The 24,408-nt window shown below is 34.4% G+C and overlaps 1 protein-coding gene across 3 annotated transcripts in view; it reads right to left on the bottom strand.

Annotated features, from left to right (window-relative positions):
* ASPP (Ankyrin-repeat, SH3-domain, and Proline-rich-region containing Protein) overlaps positions 1-24,408 on the bottom strand; it is a 185,886-nt gene that overhangs the window by 32,659 nt on the left and 128,819 nt on the right. For all 3 annotated transcript variants that reach the window (XM_081772130.1, XM_081772129.1, XM_081772128.1), the window contains 3 exons: positions 16,157-16,430; positions 8,747-8,925; positions 2,534-3,396 (listed from right to left, as the gene is read on the bottom strand). In XM_081772130.1, coding sequence (XP_081628256.1) covers positions 2,534-3,396; positions 8,747-8,925; positions 16,157-16,430 — 1,316 coding nt within the window. The remainder of the gene's footprint in view (positions 1-2,533; positions 3,397-8,746; positions 8,926-16,156; positions 16,431-24,408) is intronic.

Raw genomic sequence — 24,408 nt, 5'->3', positions numbered from 1 at the left:
CATACCAACGTAAAATTTCAAAATGGCGGAAATTTTTTTCAAAACAGCGAGTATCTACGCTACGAAGCGCAATTTTTAGTCATTTAAGTTGAAGTTTTGACGGTGAAAGCACGAGATCTGCCAAATTTGCTGTATAGATTTTCTCGGCGATCGAATGTAAAATTTCAAAATGGCGGCCATTTTTTTCAAAACAGCAGTAAGTAGAAAATCGTTGCAAGTTGTGACAATGAAAATCTTGAAATATAAATCACATTTTAACATTTTTACCCCAAAGACATTGAAATATTTCGAAAAAACCCGATTAAACCCGAAAAAACCCAATTAAACCCGAAAATACCCGAAAAAACCCATATGGGCCCAGGTGGGTTGGGCTTTTTCAAAAAAGCCCGGGTTTTTTCAAACCCTGATTATATGCCGACGACATGAAAATATTTAAAGCTATAAAAGTGAATAATGATCGACATGAACTACAAAGAGATATTAATAGTTGTCTGCAATGGTGTATCAGAAACAAATTATATTTTAACATAAAAAAATGTAATGTTATAACGTTTTCAAATAAAATTAATTGTCCATCTTTTGAGTATAAGATTAATAGTGAAAAGTTAAAAAGAGTATATTCTGTTAATGACTTAGGTGTATTACTAGATCATAAGTTTACACTTAAATGTCACATAAATAAAACTATTGCAGAGTCGTACAGGGCACTAGGGTTTTTAATAAGGAGTACAAGAGACCTATATAATATCCAAGCTTTAAAACACCTCTTTATAGCGATGATTAGAAGTAAGTTGGAATACTGTTGTGCTCTTTGGGATCCTATTCACAAATTACAAGCAAATAACATAGAACGAGTCCAATTTAAATTTTTGAAACATCTTTATTTCAAATTGTATCATATATCAGCAACTAAAAATAAGATCTCGTATTCTTCTCTTTTAATTAAATTTGATATGCATTCTCTTTACAGTAGACGTTTCCTTATTCAGCAAACATATTTGTACAAGACAATAAACTCAGTAACAGATAATTGTAATTTGCTCCAATATATTAATTTCAATATACCAAACCGACCATTGCGTAAGAATTTAATATTTAACATAACGAGATCTCATATTACAATTCACCAGGACTCATTCATAGTTAGAGCTTGTAAGAATTTCAATCAGCTGATTTCATCAGATTTGGATCTTGACTTCTCTTATCCTACCGCTGTATATTTGCGTATACTCAAAAATAATATTTTGAAAAGACATTATGTATGGATTAATTAAATAATTAAGAAGTGTTATCTCTATGACTTATCTTTATGAGTTGAACCTATGCTGGAGACTTTTTTATTTTTCATATTATTCAGTTTTTTTATATTCATTTTTTATATTTTTCATTTTTTTCATATTTTTCATTTTCTTTTAAATTTATACTATTAATATTTTAATTTGTTTTTATTATTTAACTTGTATTTTTCCTTGTTTACATGTATTTTTTTAATTTTTTTTTCAGTATATAGATATATATGTATTTCATATGTAATTATGTATGTATACATATGTTCCTCTGTAAATGGAGTTTGGCTCTGTAGAGGACTATTATAAATAAATAAATAAATAAATTCTTTCCACCTTTCTACGACTTTATTTCTCTCGCTGATTACCTTTCCATTCTTATTATCTACTTCCATCGTAATATCCCCCTGTTTCCTCCGAAGTTTCATAGATTTCACCTCCCTGTACATTTCCTCATATTTTCCAACTCCTTTTTAATTCTTTTGTTCTCGTATTTTCTTCTGTAAATTTTTTCCGTACTCTGTCTGTTTCCCTTCGTAACTCGTTTAACTTCCTGTGTATTTTTCTGCGCTCTTCTGTACCAACCTATTTCCACATCTTTCTTTCCGTCATATTCTGCAACATCCGTTCAATAACTCATGGTTTCTTAGCATTTTGTGTTCGCGGTAACCTACTATAGTATTTCTTCTGCAATCTGCTGTATGCAAAGTTAATAGTTCCCACCGTCTGTTATTACCTGCACCAATTCTTTCCTGGTTTGAGAGCATTTTTCTTTGAATTTTTCAACGAAAAAGTAATACGTACTAAAATATCATAATTATCTTTAATTAATCAACTATTGTGAAATAAATAATAAGGATCGTTGTGAACACCCACCTTTATATCTCGGGACGACAATAATGTACTGTTACCGAAAAACTGTCACGTGTGAGAAATACCTTGGTAAAAATATAATAATATCAGGAAACTTTCAATTTCGTTTATATTAACATGCCATACAAAAGACCTGAAATGCCTGTAGTTTATCAGTTGAAAAAGGATTATTATTTAAATTGTATTCCGTTTGAAAAAAAAAGTGATTTAAATTAAAAAATTAACGAAAATTACACTGTAATTTTTTCAACTCCGTCTATAAATCATATCCGTAGACGTAAAACTTAAACGATTTAATTTAAAATGTAACTCATGTAATCACAACAAAAAATTAGAGAAGTGAGAACTGTAAAGTTTGATACACAGTAACTTACCTTGGGGCAAGAGGATTTAGGGTGTGCGACGCAGAAATCTTTCCTGCAGAGACGACATAATTGTGGTAACTATGCGGATGTTCAGAAGCATCATTCTGATTTGAAAGACCCGTTGCATGTCCTTTCGCTACAGACAAGGTTGGCACACTATGCACTGTCTGTGTTAGTAGCTGATTGTTATTGGCATTATCACTGTTCATCACTTTATTTATCACAGTCTCTGTAGATGCATTAATGTCGTTGTTTTTATTAATTTCCTCCTGCGATGCTGGCTGTTTATTTTGTAAGTCAGTATCACCACTCCCCGCGTTAAATTTACTGTCACTTTTACAGGAACTTTCCGGCCCATTATCACACTCAGCTTCTTCAGATCCACATTTAACTAAAGGTTTAACAAAACTCACTGTAAATTTTGTGTTGTACGGAAGAGTCTGATATTTTGGGTCATTCTTACTGGAGGAAAATTCAGAGAATTCCTCCATTTTAGCAGGATTGCAAAGCTTAGCATGGAAATCATCTTGCGCTTGCTGTTCGTTTTTATTATTCGATTGATTTGCCTTGCCACTGGGAACATACTTAAAAGGTTCCACCGCTGCAATATTACTGTTTAAGGTACGGAATTTGACGATCTTCCCTCCTGCACTTGTCTGTTGTTGGACATTACGGAGCTGAGCTTGTTTTGCTGCAGTGGCTGCATTGATCTGGTTCGCCAGTTGTTGGTTCAACAGCCTTTTACGATGCAAGCGATCTTGAAGTTCAGAAATTCGTTTGTCAATTTTCGCCATTTCCTCTTGGCGCTGATTCAAAGCTTCTCTCTGCTGAGATATTTTCTGATTCTGTTGTTCATTTAGTTTATTTCGGTACTGAAAATAAAATTAAACAACATCAATAAGAATATTTTGTCTAGGTTTATTTTACTGACGATGATAGATCACGTACAATAATTCGTTAAACTGATTAAAAATAAAAACATTGTAGTAAATAGGATTTTAGTTAATTAATTTGAAAATGTAATGTTTCTAAAACAAAATGTAATTATAATACTTGTTTTTTTTTATTATTATTTTGAGAAAAATTACCCTGTGACATATAAACATACTGCTCGTTTTGCAGCTTTGAAACTTAAATAAAAATAAAATGTGATTAAAGCAAATGCATTAAATATCTACATAATAGGGTAATTCCACTCACTTATTCATTAATTCTTCATCAACAGATCTCCGAAACTGTGTAAGACGTTGAATCTCGAAATTTTGTATAAATGTTCTCCTTGCATCCTAGGCTGCAGATAAGACGAGGTTTTGCACTATATATATGACCGTAAGGAGTTTGAATGAATTTTTTGTGTTCTTTAGATCTCCGAAATCTCTTTGCATCTTAGGCTCTAAGTTGAAAAGGATTTTTGTGAAATGTGTAATATTTCAAGTCTCTGAAACTATTGGGCGCGCAGAACCATGAAATTGTTTGTGTGTTACTCACTTGCACATATTCAATATTAAAGACGAAGACGAATAGGATGCAGAGAGAAGAAGACACTAAAAACATTACCCGCTGTAACACGCGCGGTCATATGTTATTATAATAACTAAAACGTTTTATATTCCATCCATTATTCGAACTGACGTTTCAAAGCCAGCTGACTGTCTTTATCGTCACTAATCTAGATCTATATGTATAATCGTTTTTAGTATAATTTTGTTACATTGTTATAATAATTAAACATTGTTACAACTTTCAGTTTAATTCAAATTTATAATATAAAATGTTTTTTTAATTACTGTTTCTTTTTCTTCACTTTTTTTCTTTATTATTGTGATATAAAGTGTTCCAAATTTCACTTATTTTCAAACCTTGTTCACGATGCTATCTCTGAATTTTACTTCTATTGCTTCTTTTAAAATAACTTAACACCCGTGGTTTTGCTAATGGCGTGTTTTCAAACAAAATATTTTAATTTAATCAAACCAGATGACATATCTGAAGAAGGTAACGATATACTGCCGAAACTGTAATACAGATTATTAATATAAATGTTCGCTTTGGTCAGATTTTATTTAAACTTTCATGATTTTTTTATTTGTTAAAAAGTACTGCCAATCAGTGGCTTTTTTGAAGAAGCAAATTAGTTTATGCCAAATTCTCTTCTAAGATAGATAAACGCTACCTTCATTCGAAATATTATAGTTTCATTTTAGTTTAAGTAACATGAATTTTCCTGGTCTTTTAATTAGTAAATACCTTCGAATAATAAAAGGTAAAATGGACTGTATACGTATTATAAACTGAACACACACACAGCACAAGTAATTTAATCCTAATTTTGGGATGTAATTAAAATTTTTAAAAAAAAGCTATGAAGACGAAAATTGACATTTCGATTTTTTTTCTTTTAGATTTTACATTAACTTTTGTTTAGATACGTTAGAATATTTATTGTTAGTATTTTTGAATGCCAATTTAGTTTTTTGTTGTATATATTGTAAAGTACCCAAAATCCTTACATGTATTTTGTAAATTTATTTTGTTTATTAGAAAACAAGGAAGCGATATTCAAACTGCTTAGGAAAATAAAAACAGATAACGTAGGCATCACACCACAATTATAGGAAGTTTTCCTATACGGAAATAACAAAGTAAGACATTTCATAAGGAGACCTGAGCTAAGCTCTACGCTACAACCAGGAAGCACCTGAATCCCGGAAAGGGGTTGTGCTGGTTGAGGACGGAGAGTAGACTGGGGAGTTCCAATTAAGATCGCATAGTGTAAAGACATCGATTGGAGATTATCAGAGCTGAACTACCTGTGAGTATTACATCTATTTACGATGTTGGATAATCATAATGGTTAAGTTTCTGTGCCATTACGATTTAGTAGATTTTTATAGTTAAAACCATTTCGAGTCCTGATAGCTTGTGGTGCGATGTCGAAAATATCCAAAAGAAATTGATTTTTTCATTTCTTATCCTAAGAAGATAAATTAATTCATCCTTGAGTTGTCTAAATACACGGTGTTACAAATTTCAGATGAGCTATGCTCTGCCCCCAAGTGTAAAAAGTTTCTAAGATAAGTCATTCCAGTTAGAAATTTGTAGCACACGTTAATATATATATCTAAATTTTAGTTTAATTACAAAACCATTTCCATGCTTGGACATACAGAAATCTATTCTTTGCCTCGCAAAAATGCATGGAATTTCTTAAACAATATGGCATCTTCTGTCCATTTTAAATATGGACAACTTCTTATGGAGATAACAATATTCATAACGTATTTCATTTAGCTATTTCCTGCTGTCAGATATGGCTGCTTATTAAATAATTTCAACAGATTATTTAACATGATTTCAACAGGTTTTTAACGAATAAAGTACACGTTGTAAGACCCCATATACAATTATTGAGTAACAATATTTGACTAGTAAAGCTACATAGTTTCCGGACCTCCTATTATATGTAATTATATTTTTAAACATAATTGCTCAATTATAAAAAAGTCAAAACTTGCTACTCTTACCTACCTATTTTTATTTTTAATTCTGTAATACAATTTTGCAATTTACAGTACAAACGTTTTGATACATAAGACCTAAAAGCTAAGTAGTTTACAATATTAATTGTTATTGCACGGAAGTTAGTACCTCCATGACTTACGTATACGTACGCTGAATAGTGTTACCATATGACAGTCTTTGAAAGGAGAGAACAGTTTTAAATTTTACAAATAGACACATATTACTCGACAAACTTGTTAATGGCACTATAAAAAAATATAATTTATACAACTAAACTTTTACAATATCAATTACTGAAATATTAAGTTTCTTTCCTTCGCGCTTGTATATAGATGAGTTGTATAGAATTTCCTTGAAAATTGATGCTACAACAATATTAACAAGATACTGTATATACCGGATCTTGAAGCTGAAGCAATTATCTGTCTCTCTCAGAAAGAGGAAATTTCCCCATTTTCCTAAAAGCCTGTTCAGACGATTTAGAGGGCACGAAAAAGAGGACATCTCGTAACCCTAATGTTAAAAATGTGTTAGTGAAGAAGTGGTATTGCTTGTCAATGTTGTGAGAAAGAAGTTTCGTTCCGTGAACATAAAATACAAGGTTCCTTCGATTATTTTCTTATGGAAATGAGTTGTATTTGAGAAACAGTGTATGCTGAATGAACTATATGGATGATGAGAGAGAGAGAGAGAGAGAGAGAGAGAGAGAGAGAGAGAGTGAGAGTGAGTGTGTGTGTGTGTATATATATATATATATATATATATAGTCAGCAGAGATATATCGTGCACGTAGCTTTATAACAAATTAATCCAAATACATTACCATATTCCCTTACTTAAAACAAGACTGTTCTTGTGTTACTATACATTGTAGATTGCGATGTTCACTAATAACGAAAAAAGAAAATCAGCTGATCATTTACTTGACTTTCAACTAAAAATTAGATATATCTATTGCATGAAATTTCTGAATTAAACATAACTATTTTAAACAAAGAAATTATCGATATCAACATAAAAAATAGTTCATATGTGTGTGAGTTATTCTATATTAATCTGATTTTCCAATTATTTCTATTGTATGCATCGTTATTTGTTTTTTGTGTTATAATTTGAACAAATAGTAATAAATTATCCACTTAACTTTTTTTTTCTTTCATCTGGAATTACAGTTTCGGTAATCACTGTTACCTTCATCGGAAGATTTGAGCCACTCACTTCACTTTTATTTTCATAAATGTATTATAAAAATGCGTCAGTTTATCTCCTTGAATACAGGGGCATAATTTAGGGAGAACAAGAAGGGGAAATTGCTCCTCCCTGAGTTTGGGATTAATATAGGTTTTATCAATAAAATAGTAGTAAATCAGTGAAAAACGCGAAATTTTACTTATATCAAGGGGTCCTGCCTCTCCCCCCCCCAAGCAAAATCTAAAATGACGCTCCTGCTTAAATAAGTATTTTACGTGATACTGCATGATAAATATTCAGAACAGAATTATCTGATTATTATTATTTTGTAGTAGCTACAGTAGTTTAACACTGTTACGAACGAAGTTCGTATAATCAATGAAAGATAAGTTCCATGTCCTATGTCTAAACTTTCTCTCAATTTACATTCAATTTTGTCCATCTAATTATCATAGGACATCGGATTCCAGAAGTCACACTTCCAGTTTTGAGAACTATAATCCGCCGTACACTAATTCTAGAATTTGATTTTGTATAATGTATTTTGAAATAAAGGTTCACTTATGCAAATGCTTGTGTGTGAGTGTGTTTCTTTAAGTCATCAGATTGGCTGGTCGTTTACATCTGTAATACTGTTTTTATAAGTAGTGGTCGTCATTGTCGCTGACACCCCAAAAGAGGGCACGCATAATGCTAACTTTGATAAGATGAAAGTCGCTATTAATTGCATTAGTAATGATTATTTGTAGGATTGCATGCGACCTCTTTCAGAATGTCAGCGTCATTTCCGAAGCGCTGACAGCGTGTTAAGAATAGTGATTGGCACTAATTATAAAAGGCAGGATCGATGAAAAAGTTACACTTATGAACTTATGAACTAGACTGAGATATGTGTTTGTTGTACACGAAACAAATAGCTAGGGCTGCTAGTTCGGGTGTCGCCTGGAGTGTCTGGTACTAAATCTACAGGCTTAAATATTACATTATTTATAATGAATTACCTATGCCACTAATTATAAACATACTGACATTTCAGTTTCATACTATTTCCTGTTTATCATATATTGAAATAAATGCTTCGGTTTGCTTGACTCGGACAATCTATTCAATTTTCATATTACTCTTTTCCTTTATATGAATCGGTATTAACAATGAGGGGAGCCAATGTAACGACTACACATCACACCACTCCAAAGGAATGAATGCTACAAGTCCGTCGGTTGGTCCTGGCCCCTAAGGGATATTACGCCACGAGTTTAATTTATTATAAATTTTTAGTGCTTTATATTGTCTGATACTGTGCATAGATTTAATGTTTCTCATTGTGATTTAAAGTTTGTGCCACACTTCCAGTAATTTCACACGTATGATTGTTTTCCATTCATCAAGTAAATTATTTTTTATGTACAATTGTTTAATAGGATAAAGTGATATTTTTATATAGGGTTTCTAAATTTACTCTTTTCACCTGGTCATTTCTTATGATGTATAATAAATAAATATATTTACCATAAGCTCTCGTCGAAGCTTCTCCAACTCCAGTGTTGCAGGAGATGAGTGCCTTTGATTAACTCGTCCTCTCTTCAGGTCTTCCAATTGCCGCGTCAACTCTTCCACTTTGGCCACAGCCAAAGAAAGTTCTTTTTCCTTCTCATTGAAGAGAGCTCGAATCGAATCTAGATCGGATGCTGTAACAGTAAGATACTTTAAGTAACTCTTGCAAGGATCGATGAAAAAGTTACACTTAAAATGATGAACTAGATTGAAATATGTGTTTGTTGTACACGAAACAAATAGCTAGGGCTGCTAGATCGGGTGTCGCCTGGAGTGTCTGGTACTAAATCTACAGGCTTAAATCTTACATTATTTATTATGAATTACCTATGCCATTTGTACCTTATAATATATGTTGCACTTAGTTGCTGTTAGTTATTTACAAAACAAAAGGATAGGTTTAAATTATTTTCATTATTGCTCTTATGTTATCGCATGGCATCAATATTGTTTTCATTTAATAAGCTGACAGCCGCAAAAGTAGTGGCTTAAAATTAGTTTCCATGGAAATGAATTATGCAATAAAGTTTCTGTTTTAAAGTATACCAGTATATTAGTACATAATAGAAAGGATAATAATAATTTGTTGTAAATTATGATATGTGTGTCTTTCGAGATAGTACACGCACTAAACTTGTTCAAAATAATGTACATTCTCGCTATACAGGTCAGCAATCTACATGCTGAGTGAGTGTTTAGTGAAATGAAAGTTTTATTGTTAAATTATAGACACAGAATGTCAACAGAACTCCTGGTGGCCGAAATTTGTATTCAGAAGAACTTCCAAATGACGTGTCAACATTTCCACAAAACGATTCTGAAAAATGGGATTCTTCTTAACACAACAGGAAGCTCCTAAGATATAATCCGAATAAGGTAGGTATCGGTAGTTTGTGTTATTTTCATTTACTTTGATGCAGTATATTTGGTTAGTAGTAATGATACTGTTATACGTGTTAGAAGCAACGACGGTAATAATAAGAAATATTTAGTTTAAAATTTGTGTCAATTACAGAAGTGTCGCCTTCTCTAGGCTTACCTTCCATTCAATCTGCCAATCTTACAACTAGTACAATTTGAAAATATAACCATAACTTTTAATATACAGTATATAATGTTGGCATTTGAATGTAGATCATGTAACGTGCGTTCCTGTCATCATGGTATGGCGCGTTCTCAGATTGCATGCGGATCGACGAAAAGGCCTCTGGATATAGAGGTTAGCTGCGAATATATTGAATCAGTAGTCGCGGACAGATGACAAGAGGTAGTCCTCCAGCTTTGGGGTTTGATGAAGCTAACAACCTCATTCTGTATTTACATTTAAGGTAACGAGAAGATATTTTCAAACCGATTACACGAAATGAAAGTCTACATTAGGAAAGTAATGACAACGGCGTTAGACTCATAAACTTTGCAATATCCAAAAACCTTACCGTGAAAAGTACAAGATTTCCACAACGCGACGTTCATAAACATACTTTGAACTCACCAGATGGAAAAACACATAATCAAATCGATCACATTTTAGAAGACAGAAGATAGTCTAGCATAATTAATGTTCGGTCTTTCAGAGGAGCTGACTGTGCCATTCATCACTACTTGGTAACAGCGATAATAAGAGAGAGATTATCGTTGAATAAAGGAGAAAGATTCAACATCTGAAAACAGAGAGGTTTAATTTAAAGAAATTAGAGGAGAGCCAGACGAGAGAGGAATATCAGATTGAAGTGTCTAATAGATTCTAGGTTTTAGAAGGTTTGGAGCACAATAGTGTTTAGGATACTTGGGTTGAAATAAGGAATAGCATTAAAATTACAGCAAAAGAAAAACTGGAGCACGCGATAATACGTACATAGGAACAAACTACGTTTTGCCCAGGAATGCATTAAACTAGTAAAGAAGAGAAAACAAGCAAAACTGCGTTGGCTTCAAAATCCGAACGATATAGCTACACAAAATTTCGAAGACATCAGGCGGAAAATTTCCAAAACTTTTCGAACAAAGAAACACGATTTTTTGAAAGCTAAAATTAATGAACTTGAAGATAATTGTAAAAACAAAAACATTATTTTTTTATTATTTATTTTTAGTTTAACGTCCGTTTCAGCAGCGAGGCTATATGAGACGTGGACCTACTGATTAACGTGGAATCCGAACCACGTGGGCTCCCGCCGGGAATCGAACCCGGGTCTCCCACGCCAAAGGCGCGTATGCTAACCGCTTAGCCACGGAGGAGCTCAAAAAAAAAAAAATTCGGGACATATATTAGGGCATCAATGAATTTAAGAAAAGCTATCAACCTCGCGCTTATATATTAAAGAAAGCCGACGGAACAATCCTCACTCATACAGGTACCATTTTAAATAGACGGAAAGATATCTTTCACGATTTACTTAATACGCAGCCTTACGGTTCTTAGAGAATATACGCATACAGCAGAACCGTATATTCCAGAGCCTAATCGAACAGAAATAGAAATTGCTATAAAGAAATTAAAGAAACAAATCTCCAGGTGTAGATCAAATTTCAGCTGAGTTAATTTTAGCTGGAAAGGAAAAAATGTGGAACAAGATACACAAACTCATTCTCCTTATCTGGAAAAAGGAGGAATTACAACAGTAATAGAAAAGGCGATAAAATTGATTGTAATAATTATCGAGGCATCACTCTTCTGTCAACATTCTATAAAATCCTCTCAACTCAAACATCCTATTAGCAAGACTGACCCCACACGCAGATGAAATTATCGGGGATTATCAGTGCAGATTTAGGTGAAATCGATTAACTATCGATCAGACATTTACCATTAGACAAATACTCGAAAAGAAATGGGAATACAATACCCCGGTACATCAATTATTTATTGACTTTAGAAAGATTTACGACTTGGTTAGGAGAAAAACATTGTACAACATTCATTCTTACAGAATTTGAAATACCGAAAAGGCTATTTAGATTAATTAAGATGTGTTTAAATGAATCCTAAAATAAAATTCACGTAGGAAAACACTTGTGCATGAACAATGCCTGAAACAGGAAGATGCGCTGTCGTCGTTATTATTCAACTTTGTTCTGAAGTACGCTACAAGGAAAATCAAAGATAGCAACCAAGGCCTACAGCTAAATGGTGTTCACCAAGTTGTGGTGTATGCTGATGATGTAAATAGAGGATGATAGGAGAACAATATAAAGGAAACAAGATGTTTTAGTAAACACTTGCAGGGATATGGCTTTAGAAGTAAATGCAGAGAGAACTAAATACATGGAAATTCGCCGGGATTGTAATACTGAAATTACGGATACGTCAAAATATCAAATAATACTTTCGATTTCAAGTATCTAGGATCAATATTAACAGACCAAAACCATATCCTCGAAAAAAATTAAATGTCGACTGAAAGCAGGGAATTTGTGTTGTTATTCATTTCAAAATATTTTGTCTTCTCGAATTCTGTCGAGCAATTTAAAAGTATATAGAACGACAATCATGCCTGTTGTGCTGTACGGTTACGAAATATGGTTGCTTACTCTGAGGGAAGAACGCAGACTGAAAGTACTCGAGAATAAAATCCTGAGATATTCGGACCCAAGAGGAACGGGAATAGGAAATGGCGAAAACTTCATAGTGAAGAACTGCGTAATTTATACCGTTTACCAAACAATATTAGGGTCATAAAGTCTAGGAGGTTGAGGTGAACAGATCATGTAGTCAGAATGGAAGAAAGTAGGAACGTTTTCAATATTTAACTGGAAATCCAATCAGAAAACGACCACTACGAAGACCTAGAAGCAGATGGGAGGACAATATTAAGATGGATTTCGCAAAAATAGAAATACAAAGTAGGAACTAGACCCAGTTGTCTAATGACAGAAGTTAATGGAAAGCTTCTGTAAACGCAGCATTCAACCTCCGGGTTCAGTAGACCACAGTGTTAGTTAGTTAGTTATTTGAAGGTGGATTTTACTAGTTCTTTTCTCACTGACCAGAATTTTCTATCCAACGCCTCATGTTCAACAATGTCCGTAACTTATAGAAGACAAAAATGTACGTGTTAGCACATTGTATATATACGTGTTAGTCCATTAACAAATACTTTGCTCAACTAATGAATTGCTAAATCTATATTCACTTGTCAGAAATACGAACTCTTCACTGTTGCGTAAATCTGTGTCAAAACTTGAATAGAAGGAAAATGTAAGATAGTGTTTCATCATTGAAACAAACTTCTACCAGCGAACATTTACAGAACCGAGGTAACTGGAGGCTGTACCCAGACGGTCACTGACCAGGTCATAGAAAATACCAAAACTCATTGCTTTTCATATATTAATTGAAGGAGAATAATTATTCATTTCCAACTGAACCGAAAGAAATTACTGTAGTAAGTATGAGCTGAAAATATTGATGCTCCTCAATTTACTCACGAAAAGAAATCTCACACTGAAATAATATATTTTTTTTAACCCTTATCAAAAAAGGAAGCGCCTTGAATAGGTATATTCTAAACCTTGTGTTAAATACTTCGATGCATTGGCACTTGTTGGGTTGTTTGTCCCAACTAATACTTCCAGTATATTTTATAATGAAATTACTAAACCTTCCATACCTCACTTTTGAATATAAAACTGGAATATCTCAATAACAATGTTTCCTCTAGGTTCCACTATCTATAAATATATAATAGACTATATCTTCTTTCACTTGTATCGTACTTTTATTTTTGGATATTATATACAGTATGTAGACTGTAAATAAAATCCGCGCTAAGTGCCAAAAATTGAAAAGTTCTGTTAATGTACAAATGTGATCTTTGTGCCTAACACTACTCAATGAAAAGCTGGCTATCTAGTGTTCACTGTGGAAGTAGTTCAAATAATCCTTAGAAGAATGCACGTACCTATATGTTCCATCAGTTCTGAAGTAACATCTCGGCTGTTTACTCAATATTTTCGTTTTGGCATTTAGCACGGATTTAATACTCAGTCCACACATATTCTTTCAAAATCTGCCCTATGTATTTTACTTTCCAAAATTATTCTACGTATCATACACACGTATCTGATTAGCTACACACTTAGTTCTTGCGTATAAATTTCATAATAATTGTTTTTTTTCGTAAGTGCCTTTTGTCGCAGCTTGTATACATTCCGTTTTTGCAAAGGCTACAAGAAAACATCCCCAGAAAGCAACATAATTCTGATGTGTTGAATTTTAATATGTCATGTTCACAAGTAATAAAACTTTACAACAGACACATGGGAGGGGTTGACTTGTTTGATACCATTATGGGTAGAAACAAAATACTTATGAGATTTCTAAAACGTGGTACCTTAAGCTATTCTATGATCTTCTAGACATGAAAATTATGAACTCATGGATTCTGTATAGACGAGCAGGAGAAAGCAAGGGGACCACTACAACTATGAAACTTAGTCAATTTCGTATGAAAATTCCTCAATGCTTATGTCAGTCTGGTACCTGTGGACCTAACCAACGTCCTGGAGGAGCAGATTCAAGTAAAGAAGACCAGAGGACCCACAGCACACATGACTCCAAGAAATGTGAGGCAAGATCAAGTGGGTTATCTCCTTCACACTTGGAAATAAGATGCTAATTTCCTGGATGTAAAGGATTCTCCAGGGTCAAATGCAACAAATGTGGGGTAGCACTATGCTTCCACAAGAACAAAAACTTTTTCAAAGAATTCCATACCCGATAACACTGTGAAGTCCTCTGAAGAATTGACCTTATATATACATGTCTAATATCTGTGAATGCATAAAAGAAGCTTTAAGCTTTTAATATTACTAAAACTAAAAACAAAGGCTAACCACAAAGTAGATATTGTGACACGGATTCGAAGTGTAAATTGCATTATGTAGCTAAATAACTACAAACAGTTAATAATAAATTATTAACCTAAATTTTGGTCCAAGGGTTTTAAATTTGTTTTCCTATAATTTACAACATTAAATTCTACTGATGGTATTTAAAAAAAAATAAAGAGAATAAATATATGCTTTTAAGGGTTAAACTATATGAAGTACTACACAACATGCTGTTAAGTGCGGGATAAATAAATATCTGGATACCCAATGTCTTTCACAAATCTGGATACCCATATTCTGATAATTCTGTTTAAAAAGAGAATTTATTTAACACAGTTTTGAAAATTATACTAAATTCTTCGAACATAATTTTGACAAAATGTCTAGACATTTTAAGTAAATCCTGGATGACCATATCAAAACCAAACAGGATACGATAACCGTTTTACTACTTCTAAGAAGTACATTGAATGCCATTTTAAATCAACATGTTTTAAACAAAACATCACTCAAGTGGTGGCCTCCATTACTGATACAAAGCGCGAAATTGATGCGAAATGCATGCTGGGTTGCTAAAATTCCTTAACGAAAAAGGCACTATATTTTCCCGACCATGCCATGGTGTACACTGAAAAGGGCACATATACCGCTGTTCCACATGTTCCCCACCCGAAGTTATGTTCCTCCCAAATCAAGGAGTTTATTGTTCTGCCGCACTAAAGAACTCCCCGATTTGGGAAGGGCATAGCTTCGTGAGGGGGGGGGGGAGAAAATATGTTGTGGAACAGCAATGTGTGTGCCCTTTTTAGTGTACACCATGGTGTGGTCGGGAACATATGGTGTCTTTTTCGTTAAGAAGTTCTAACAACGCAGCATGCATTTCGCAATCAGTTTCGTGTATTGTATCAGTAATGGTGGCTACCACTTTAGTGACGTTTTGCTGAAAATACGTTGTTTAACAACATTATGTCTACCTTCCAGAAATAAAAACGTAATTGCCGTATTTTGTTTGCTTTTGAATTTATTAGATTTCCAAATAAGGAAGATCTTCCTGCCTCACCCTTTATATGCCAATGCTGTTAAAAATTCGAACAATTCGTTGCTCGAATAACTTTCGTTATTTGGATAATGAATAATTATAATAAAAAAAATATATTCGAACAGCTATTTGAATAACGAATAATTGTTTGAATATTCGTTCAAATACTGAACACGAATATTCAGATCATTTTATTCCAATAATTTTAACAGCTGTAGTATATACAGGGTGGCTCAAAATAGGTATACACTGTTGCATTGATCAAGTATAACATTCTAGTTTATGGGTTTATTTGCTCCGGCTCTTCCGAACTTAAGATGTAAGTAAAAACACATTAAGAACAAATAATAATGAAACTAAGTTTACCTGATGGAATAACAATAAGAAATGATATAAAATTCAATGAGCTGATCAGTATGGTATTGCGTATCTATTTTTGGGCCTCCCTGTATGTCTACTTATACGTACGGGTATACTTATTATCTTGTACATACTTAGATTAGAGTTGCTTAGTTTCTGGTGATCAACTTGTCCCCTAAGTGCCCTGAGTTTCCTTAGTTTCAGTTCCTGGGCTTCAATCCTTTCTCTGAGTCTCCGGAGTCGTTCATTTTCGGCAGTCATCTGCTGGTGACGGGACTCCTGTTGCTTCAGAAACTTCAGTCGTTGCTCCTTGGCCACCAGCAACTGTTGTTGGGTGTCGATCTGTTGCTGCTGTCTGCAAGCCATCTCTTGCAGCTCGCTCAATGTTAGCTCCACCCCGTCTGGTAACTGTAACAACAAAAGTACATACGATGTCACACACAGGCACAGTTGTTGGCGAATTAGGACAGGCAAGCATTCACAAAAATCAATTTTGTTACTATACTTTTTCGAAGAAATATACAATTTATTCATCAGCTTGTTTCAGCTATATAATAATAATAATAAAAAGAAGAAGAAGAATATAAACACAGTCACTGGCGTGTGCAAAATTTTATCAAGCTCCCAAGGTCATATCATGTGGGGTGTTTGTATACATATCTTAATATGGTAAATGTTTATTTTTGCATTCTCGCTCAATGGGAGAAGGTGAAATTAAAACCCGGAACCTCTGCCTTGCGTATACTAGTGAATACGATGGCTGTTACGTTAATATGATTGTGATATATATCTGGAAAAGAAGGTGCCGGTACGCACGATGAATAGGTCTACGTTATTGTCCTGAGTGGCTGTAAAGGTAGGTATGAAACTTTAAGTGCAAGAAATGAACAGAGGCAATCAACCACCTACTGACTGTATTCCTTTAAAATGCATATAACATATTCTTGTTGCGCTCTTCAAATCGATTTTTGTTTTTAAAAAACCCTAGGTATAACCTACAAATAACTAGAAAAAATAAAAATGCTGGAGAAATTGCATTCTTTAAAAAACTTCACAAAAGATGCCGATACTGTCTGCTGCCAGATCTTAAAAAAAAAAAAAAAAATCGCAAGTTAGAATATGATTATTTAGTTTCAAGCTTTAAAATTTATATAACTATATTTATTAAATATTGGTTTGCAACTAATTTTTTTAATGTACCATACCACAAAAAAGCTCCTAGGTTAAGGGAGACGGTGAAGATGATAACGAACAAAATGATGGACTGCGGAAAGTAGGAGGAAATGGGACCCATGTAGACGATGTTATGCAACTAAGCCGAATGTTTTAGAATCGAATTTTTGTTAATAAAAACTATTTATTCTCAAAAAAGTAAATTTCATCCCGAAGATTTGAGGGTAAATTTTAATATTACTACATGCGTATTTCTTCTGAAGTGTTCCGAAATTTCTGCCAAATTGATTTGTTAAAGTGATTCAAATTTGATCCAAACTTGACATGAGAAATTTGAATCACATTCAACACATTAAATTTCATGACATTTTGAGACACAAATTTGAATCAAATCTGACACATCAAGTTGACATTCATCTGAGATTCACATAAAGGTTTTGTTTTCTTCGACTACATATCATTTACACACGAATTCAACAATGGAAGCAAAACGAGGGGGTATTTGCCAATTCAAGACCGAAATTTATTTCTACTCATTCAAATGAACACTATAGTTATCTCACGTATTTATTATAATGAGCATGACTACGAAATTTCACTACGCTTATTCGCTTCTCGGTGGACTCTTCCTTTGAATTTCATGCTTCAATGCGAACCACTTACGATCAAAGGATGCAAATATATTCCAGTTCCAGAAGGCAGTGGTTCTGGCATCTCATTAGATTTTAGTAGCTTGCATGTCAGACGTTCTCTTTGCTTAAACGAAGGACTTCCCACACAGAACAGAACTTAATACTCGTTTGCTTTTCAGCTTTAGCCAAGGTGCTACAACGTACGTACATTCATCAAGTGCAGATGAGATACTTAACATTCTTCTGTTCTGGTGTTTCCACACGTGAACAGAGTGAAAATAACTGCACTAATACTGGTAATAAATGTATAAGGTCAAACTAAATGTGGAATTGATAAGAGCCTAGGATCAAAAAGAACTTAAGAAGCTACACTAATGTCTCGAAACGTCTCGTACCGTTTCATAAGAACTGTTTCGGTTCTTCCCTCTGGTCTAATGTCTAGCGTGTGGTGCGGCTTTTGTGCAAGTGGTTCTGGGTTCGATTTCCGGAAATAGAATATTTAAATCCATCTTAAACTGTCTGTAGTTTCATAACCTCGTTTCGCATAGCTTCGATGTGGAAAAAAGACGCTGAATTTCAAATACACACACATAAAGAAATGCTTGTAAACATTTCATATCATTTTTAGCTTAGATATTCCCATTGCTTTGGAATTATGTACATTGTTTATCTGTAATAATAATAATAATAATAATAATAATAATAATAATAATAATAATAATAATAATAATAATAATAATAATAATAATAATAATAAAATATACAATTTTATTCACGGCCTACCTAGTAAAAGGAATACTAAGAGTCAGAACCCCCACCCGCATCTTGACGTTTACAAAAATATATTGCCCTTATGAGAATCTTAAAATGCCATATTATTGTATAAAAGTTAGAACTTTGCAGGATCAAATCTGACCCTAATATTCCGTACTGAGTACGATCTTCTTGACAGCATTGTCATTAGCAGTTCTCTTTCGTACCCAAACAGCTATCGCATGGTCCTGAGTTCGATTCTAGCGCTGGTACTTGCTTATACGAAAATTAAAACATAGATAAATGTTCACTTTGTTATTTATGATCAGCTCTCGAGGTTTCTGAACTAGCAGAACAGTAAATGGAGAATCTTACGAGATACCGAGAAAAGTTTGGGTTGGGGCACGCACGTAGCCAGGGGGGGGGGGTCCGGACCGCCTTTCGAAGAAATGAAAAAAAATAAGGAAAGATGAAACGAAAAGAAACGAGAAAAGGAAGAATCAGCGTTATTTAAAAAAAAAAAAAACTATAGCAAGCTTTTAGTTACCCTTTCTTATGAGAAAGTTTGTATTAATTTGCAATACATAGTGGCGAATGAGCAAGATATCCTAGAAAAGTCAGGGAATCTGAAATTTCTAGAAAAGTTACAGAACTCTCAAAATTTCTGCTACTAGTAAGGGAAATTTCAAGCTTTCGAAAGTATAGTGCCGTTTTGTAACAGTGTGGACATCTTTTATCATAATTTTTCGTCATCGCTTTTCTGCAGTATCATGTTATTTCAGAAACAATTTTCTACTGCTCCTTTAATATATCATTTGGAACAGACAGTAGTTGACGGAATAATGAAAACTAAAAAGCTATGTGGAAAGAAAATTCATTTAACATTTGATTCAACAGAGAAAGGAACACAGATATAAAATATTTTACATTATTGGATATGTAGAGTTGAGCTCCTAATGAAAGGAAAATTGTTATATTTGAATGAACAAAGGAAGGAACTCTTTCTCTCTAGGAACAAAGGAAGGAACAAAGGAATGAACTCTTTCTCAATACTTTATTTTATTCTTTTACTTGAGATTTCTTCATAATTTATTAAAATACTTACCAACATATCCTCATTTTATTGTCCTAACAAACCAATATATGTTGATAGTAAAGTAGTTTACATTGATCAAGCTCCTGGGCCTTCAGAATTTCATGTCACGCTCCCTCCCCCCCTCCCCGTTACGAAATCCTGGCTAAACGAACCAATATATGTTGCCAGTAAAACAGTTTAGAATGAACGAGCCCTGGTGTGATGACCACAGTATTTCATGTCACGGACCCCATCTTTACGAAATCCTGGCTACGTGCCTGGTTGGGACAGTCTAAAAAATACCATTTCAATCGAACAGTTCAGAAATAAATTTTACATATGATTATGTATTGACATTTACATACACACACACACACACACACACACACACTGCTGTTGGTTCACAGCTGTCGACTAACAGAATAAATATACTGCTGGACATTAAAAATTCAACACCAAAACGAAAAGCAGGTAGCAGATCCAAATGTTACAGATAGATAGATGGACATCCAGAACGGTTGCAACGCTATGGGTGTAGACAGAATGAGACCTTGGATTGGATAACCAGTCTGCGGCACACTGCTAAATTTTATCAGTCAGCTAAGAGAGGTCTCTGGAGTGCGAAGCGTTGTCCAATTATTAATCAGACGTGTTCAATCGGGGAGATAGAATGCACTGAACAAGAAAGCGATGAAAAATCCTGTTCATCTCTCCATCTAGGAAGTGTATGAACTGAGTAACACATGCGGTTGCGTGTTATATTGTTGCAAAGTAGCTCCTGGAATCACAACAGCGTCCAACACCTCATCGATGTATCGTTGACTGATCAAAGACCCATCGCTCCGTATTAGATGAGAGTAGTTGCATAGTCCAATGACACATCACATTATAACGCTAGGTGGCGGTCCGGGTGATGATGCAGATAACTGGCACCGTGGTCCAGCGTGCTGTCAGACATGAATAAGGACATCATGATATTGTAAACGGAGAATAGATTCTTCCGAGAAGAGGATATTGTCCCATTCGTCTCTTTATATTCAAAGTTCGTGGCACCATTGCAATATGTCTATGCATGCCTATGCTGTACAGTCAAAACAAGTAGCAGGAATGGGCGCCACGCAAACATGGCCAGCCCCAACAGACGTGGAACATCTCGTAAGGACATTGGGCATACGCAACAACCCCAAATTCGTACGTCCGTGTTTGGAATATGGCTCCGTTACCTGCAACAATCATGCGCAAAAATACGATATGACAGAATTCTGTACGCCGCTGTGTATTGCCTCCCTGGAGCTATTCATTTTATATTCGCATCACTGTGATTGCATTGTCTGTGGCACCAATATCGTGGACAGATAATCTGCAATCGCGATATGTCTCAAAGGGAGAAATCTAATGGAATTGCTGCCTCATTCAACAACGAGGCATGGACATCCAGATACATTCACATAATGTCAATATGGTTAAGTACTGATCCTTACCTTTTTGGTGTGTCTCCGATTGATATTTTCAGGAACATGGCCACCGATCTGAACTGCTAATTATTTTCATTTTACTGTTCTTCCATTCTTTGCACATTTTGTAATTGTGCCTTTTTATCTGATGGCTTATTCTTGGTGATGAATTTTCAAATTTCAATAGATAGAACTTTTCGCTGAGAATCCAATAAAGAAGTTTGAGTAAACTCTAAAATTGAAGTGCTGCCTCTGATATACAGGATAAATGGAACTTTAAATTATTTTCAAGTCTTTCTAATGAGTTATTTGTATTTGGACTACAACCCACACTATATATATATATATGGAGATCTCCTCGATGTAATTTTACTGGCGGAAATGTATTTAACATATCTAATAGAAATCCAAGAATCTGACCCAAATTTGGTATACATCGAGAAGGTAATGGTAGGTTGTAACGAATCCAATATGGCGCCTGTTGAACATCCGAACACATTATATAGACTATTTAAAATATATATAGTACTCATCCTAATAGCAATAGTAATCACCACGAGCAAACATGAAAGTAGATGTTTGGGTATATATGCGATCGTACATATGCTGAATTTTGTCTGAAGTATGATATCCGTGCTTGCAACAGATCTTCGCGTAGGGGGTCATTGCAGGCGCCCAGACACCGCCCTGCTTGGTAGTGCTTAGATCCGGAGATCTAACAGGTCAGGGTAGGAGTCGTATACTAAATGAAGAACACTGGTTGCCCTGGTGGTATGCCAGTATCTGTATGCAAGTGCGAACACACATTGCGTTTTCCCGCTTATATGCACGACTACAGACACCCATATGGCTATGATTGTGTCCGAGGCAGAAACAACTCTCATCACTGGCTATCACCGCTTCCCATTTGCTTTGCTACTGCAGTCTCTCTCAACATTACTTCCGATGTTCTCGGCAATAAGCAGGTATCAGAGATAATCACGCGAAAGACACGAAGGAACAACATAAATGTGCTTCCAATAATAGATTATTTTGTTCACGTACTTACATATGGACCACAATGTCTATGATGAGCCGGCGGACGTATTTCTGTTAAAGGGGTCCGACCGATTCTTCTGCCCAAGCACTAAGGAGGCACTGGGAGGGAACTCTTTTACACTTCCTATTGTGTATACCACTGATGGACAACTGACATCTCAGGTCTCACGCGAGGGTAATTCTACGACGGAATAATCATTCGGCCTCTTCAGCCCCATTATACAGCCACGCTCGGGTCAGTTACATGCACAATAGAAGGCATCACCCAATGAATTCGCATACATAACGATTCACAATCGTCGTGGTGTTGTCTGAAGACCTACAAACTCCAGTATGGCTCTTAGATACTTAGATTGGGATGCCCAAACACTTCTGCGTTGCTAATTTCGTTCGTTCCTATACAGAGTATTCTTACATGTATTTCTACCAGTGAATATTCTTACAGCTTTTGCTAATCCATTGTTATTCATGCAGCATGCCTTAAATTTGATATTGCGTTTCGTCCATATATTTATTTTTTTATTTATTTATTTTTATTTATTTATTTTAGCATTGTTGCATCGTCATTCAGTATCATCATTACTGATGACAAAGTAACTTTCGAGATTTCATTTTAGTTTCTTCCGCTTAAGCAGGGATGCAAATAAGCAGCACAATTTTACTATCCCCCCCCCCAAAAAAAAAGCTACTAGTCCACATCCCACAATAGAAATCATTTACTTACCTTCGGTATGGTATTAACCATTCCGCACCGATGAACCATTCGCCCCGGGCATTCCTGCGCTTAAGTAATGCTAATAACAGCTTCCATATAATTAAATGTTTTATTTGGTTGTTTCCTTATTTCTTTGAAGGATCTCTCAATTAAACACACAAATTAAACTAAAAGAATTTGATTTTCTAACATTGCCGTTTTAAGTCTCACAGCAATCACTTATAAGTTTATTGTTAGATATAACGTGTCCTACCCAAGATTTAGTTACGTAGAATGTGGGCTTCAAGTGATCTTTGCTTAATTATTTCTTGCTCACCTGTTTCTGGAACTTTTCTGCCCACGAGCACCTAATGAATCAGGTGTTTCTCCTTTTTTTTTTTTTTTTGTTAAAAACTCATGTTTTAAACAGAACCTGCCTTCATTTAAATAAGGCCGGTTTTTGTAAACCTTTACAAGCTCATTCGGGCAGTAAACATTTCGGAAAGAATGAACAGTACACTTCTGGATTACGTTTCGGAGTCTGCTTTAGTGAGGATCCTAAGGAGAACCGAATATACAGAAATCAAGAGAACTGACGAAGAAAAGCCGAAACGTCATTTCTTAAACACTCGTGGGAAACACAAAATAAACACACTTAAACAATGTGTCTGAAGTAGGGGTGTGGACTAAAGAGAAAAAAACGAAAAACTCTGGTTTAGTCTACTTAAAAAAAAGAAAGAAAGAAAAAAGAAGTACTTGAACCGTACTGTTGATGCCCTTCATTCTTAACGAGCTAAATAGAAATTTATTATAAATAACAGGTAATAAGTGGACAACTCAAAATGATTTTTTTAAAAAGTCCAAAACAGTTCATTTGCTTAAACATCATACACAATCTTCTCTAGTTTATATATATAAGCATATAGTTACCAAATACTATAAAATAATTAACTTTTCCGTAGCATGTTAGTGATATTACTAACGAAGCGAACATATATTTAGTTCCCTAATCCTACAAAATATTTCTTTCTTTATTCGAAAATAATATGAACTTCAAAGAAGCGGTCGCCTTTTCTGATTTGCTTTACAATGAAGTTTCAATTGAATTATGATTTTATATTATCTTTTTCAGAAACAGAATAAATTTAGCAGTCACAAAATGTAGAGATTCTTCTCGCTTCGACCATGATCTTTCTTTCACATAGGAAAAACAAAAAAAAAAAAAAAATGCAACACTTGTTTATGTCTAAATTTGATTCATGGTAGTTGTATTAATATCTTTCTCTTTATTTTGTTATTCGAACCAATTCTGATTTAGTGTAAGGAATAGCACCGGAAACTAGTTGCAAAATCAATTTAGTAGATTGTGTTGAGTTATGCCTGAGAGTTACGGCAGTGGTTTTCGATCAAGCAATTGTTGAAACAGTATTTGTTTTAACTGATGATTTGAACATGTGTCGAGTGTCCGCGAAATTCATTCCGAAAGTGCTGTTACACGAGCAGAAACAACACAGACTTGAAGTGTCCCAAGAACTGTTTAATCGAGCCGGAATGGACTCAGATTTCT

The sequence above is a fragment of the Thermobia domestica genome, chromosome 9 (genome assembly GCF_964235325.1).
Source record: "Thermobia domestica chromosome 9, izTheDome1.hap1.1, whole genome shotgun sequence".
Taxonomy (NCBI): Eukaryota; Metazoa; Arthropoda; class Insecta; order Zygentoma; family Lepismatidae; genus Thermobia; species Thermobia domestica.
This window is presented reverse-complemented; position numbering and strand designations above follow the sequence as displayed.